This window comes from Priapulus caudatus, unplaced genomic scaffold (genome assembly GCF_000485595.1).
Source record: "Priapulus caudatus unplaced genomic scaffold, Priapulus_caudatus-5.0.1 Scaffold276, whole genome shotgun sequence".
Classification (NCBI taxonomy): domain Eukaryota; kingdom Metazoa; phylum Priapulida; class Priapulimorpha; order Priapulimorphida; family Priapulidae; genus Priapulus; species Priapulus caudatus.
This window is the reverse complement of record NW_014577337.1, coordinates 24,212-26,357: the sequence shown is the minus strand read 5'-3', so window position 1 is coordinate 26,357 and position 2,146 is coordinate 24,212. Positions and strand designations below refer to the sequence as shown.

The following is a 2,146-nucleotide window of genomic DNA, read 5'->3' as shown; positions in this document are numbered from 1 at the left end:
GTGAGTGTATACTAGTTTGGCTTTATTCTTAGTATAAGCAATGACTCATACATGTAACTCTGTTCGATTCCAATCGGTGCTATAATATTTTATTAGCAAGTACTATGTCGAAAGTACAGTATTACTGTGTGTATTACTAGTCGTTATGTGGAAAGGAACTGCATATGCTTATATTCCGTTTATTTGTGTGTTTCAGTAAATCGTATCAAAACACCTTCACCGGGATACGCATTGACAATTGTGTTTATTTGAGTCTTGGAGTTTAGCAGCCAGTACAACATTGGCTTTTCATGTTAAAATAAAACATATACATTTAATCTTATGAAAGTAAAAATGTCTGGCAGGCTTTGAAACTGTAAAAATTAAATATTGCAGATTTAATAAGATAAAGTAGAACCATAATTATATCAACAAAGTAGCCTGGGTACGCATGCATTTAAAAAGAAAAAGCAGCCATGTCTAAGTTCAATATTTCGTTGCGTAAAGAGACAGAGAAAATGCATAAATAAACTTACAAAGCACTAATATTACACTTCGGATTAAAATACTGATCATCTTCATGGAATAGTTCAGTTATTCCATGTAATCTGGACGCCGGGTCCTTTCAGCTGCCTTCCACCAAGCCTTCACTGCTCCAGCTGCACGGAAGTCGGTGGGGGCTGGCCCATTGAGGACGATGAACATCAGCTTTGTCAGCATTTCTACTGTTAGGGAGGCCCTCCAGTCAGTCTTCACCTGTTTCATGCAACTGAAACCTCTTTCACATGCTGCCGTGGAGAGAGGTAGAACAAGGAGTACCTCCACAATGTGCATGAAGTTGGGGAACTTGGCTGCCAGCTCGGGGTCATTGAAGATATCTCGCCACACGGTATGGCGCCTTGCTGGTGGTAGGTCTCCTATGAACAGTTTTGCCTCCTGCCATTCGTACATTACCTCCTCTAGATTGCAGCCTTGTTTGATGATGATGTCCCTGAAGTGGCGACATGTGTAGTCAACAGAAGTGTTGGCGTAAGTGGCCAATTCCTCCTTTGCTGATGGCCACTGTGAGGTGTCAAGGATAGATGTTGCAGCATGGATCAAATCCTGCTTCAGGGAGGCGAAGCGTCTCTCGATGTGCTTCAGCAACTTGGTGATCACATCAGACCTTTAATTAAAATAGAAATGAAAAAAAAACAGATTTAGAATGGTTTTAAAAACAAATTTTGAATCATGAATGGCAAATTTATTTAATTTAAAAGGCCATTTGAAATTCTCAAGATTCATATTTTGATTAGTGATAATTTAATTTACATCTAGATCATTCTATAGTATACAAACAATAATTTCTTTGCTTCTACATGTGATCTTCTTTAAATAATGAAACTTTTGCCAACTTTCCAAACAAAGTTTGCAAAATTAATGTATTGCTTAAAATTAAGATACATTTCTATGTTGTATCCGCCCCCAATATCCTAATCAACAATAAATGGGTTAACTTACAACACTTTATAATGGCCATAAAACATACCTGCTAGATGCAAACTCCTCTTCTTCATTTTCTCTATCTACCCTCTTCACTTGGTGGCCATGATAGGATGATGGGTCTTCTGTCATCTCATCTATGAAGTGCTGAAGATGTTTTCCAGCCTCTGTCGTCAACATTCTGAGACTGAATGCTGTTGCATCCACTGCCCGTGCAGCCTCTGCCAAGCTTGCTGAATCTTCTTGTAGCTTCAAACTCAACCTGAAATTTTTTGAAAAAAAAGAATAAAAAGAAATTAAGTTTTAACCGATTTAGTCAATAAACTTCCATGATTTAATCAAGCTTGCTATCTGGATTTTTTATTGTTTTAATTCTGTAAGTGTCATGAGTGACTATACTTTGAAGCTTTAAACAACGTTTGACATTGTATTTCTAGCTGAAGCTCCCGGAAAAACAGGTGTTTTATTTAATGGTTAAAAATTCCTTATCAAAAAGGAAATATTTAATTTTGTAAAGTAAAAATTTTCATTCTTTGTTTTTAATTGCAATAATTGCTTTAAAATATAAATCATCAAATGTCTTTAAGTTATCAAGTTTTACAACAAATTGACAATGTGAAGGTGTCATGTCTGTGGATAATCAATAGAGATGTTATCAACATACCGGCTCAGATCCTCCAAGACA

General features: G+C 36.5%; 1 protein-coding gene across 1 annotated transcript; it reads right to left on the bottom strand.

The window, feature by feature from the left end:
• Window positions 1–436: 436 nt before the first annotated feature.
• On the bottom strand, window positions 437–1,732 carry LOC106808429. Its single transcript, XM_014811155.1, has 2 exons — window positions 1,508–1,732; window positions 437–1,144 (listed from the first exon to the last, which is right to left on the bottom strand). The coding sequence occupies exons 1-2, from the start codon at window positions 1,639–1,641 to the stop codon at window positions 574–576; spliced, it is 705 nt and encodes a 234-aa protein (XP_014666641.1). The 5' UTR covers window positions 1,642–1,732; the 3' UTR covers window positions 437–573.
• Between the last annotated feature and the right edge of the window lie 414 nt (window positions 1,733–2,146).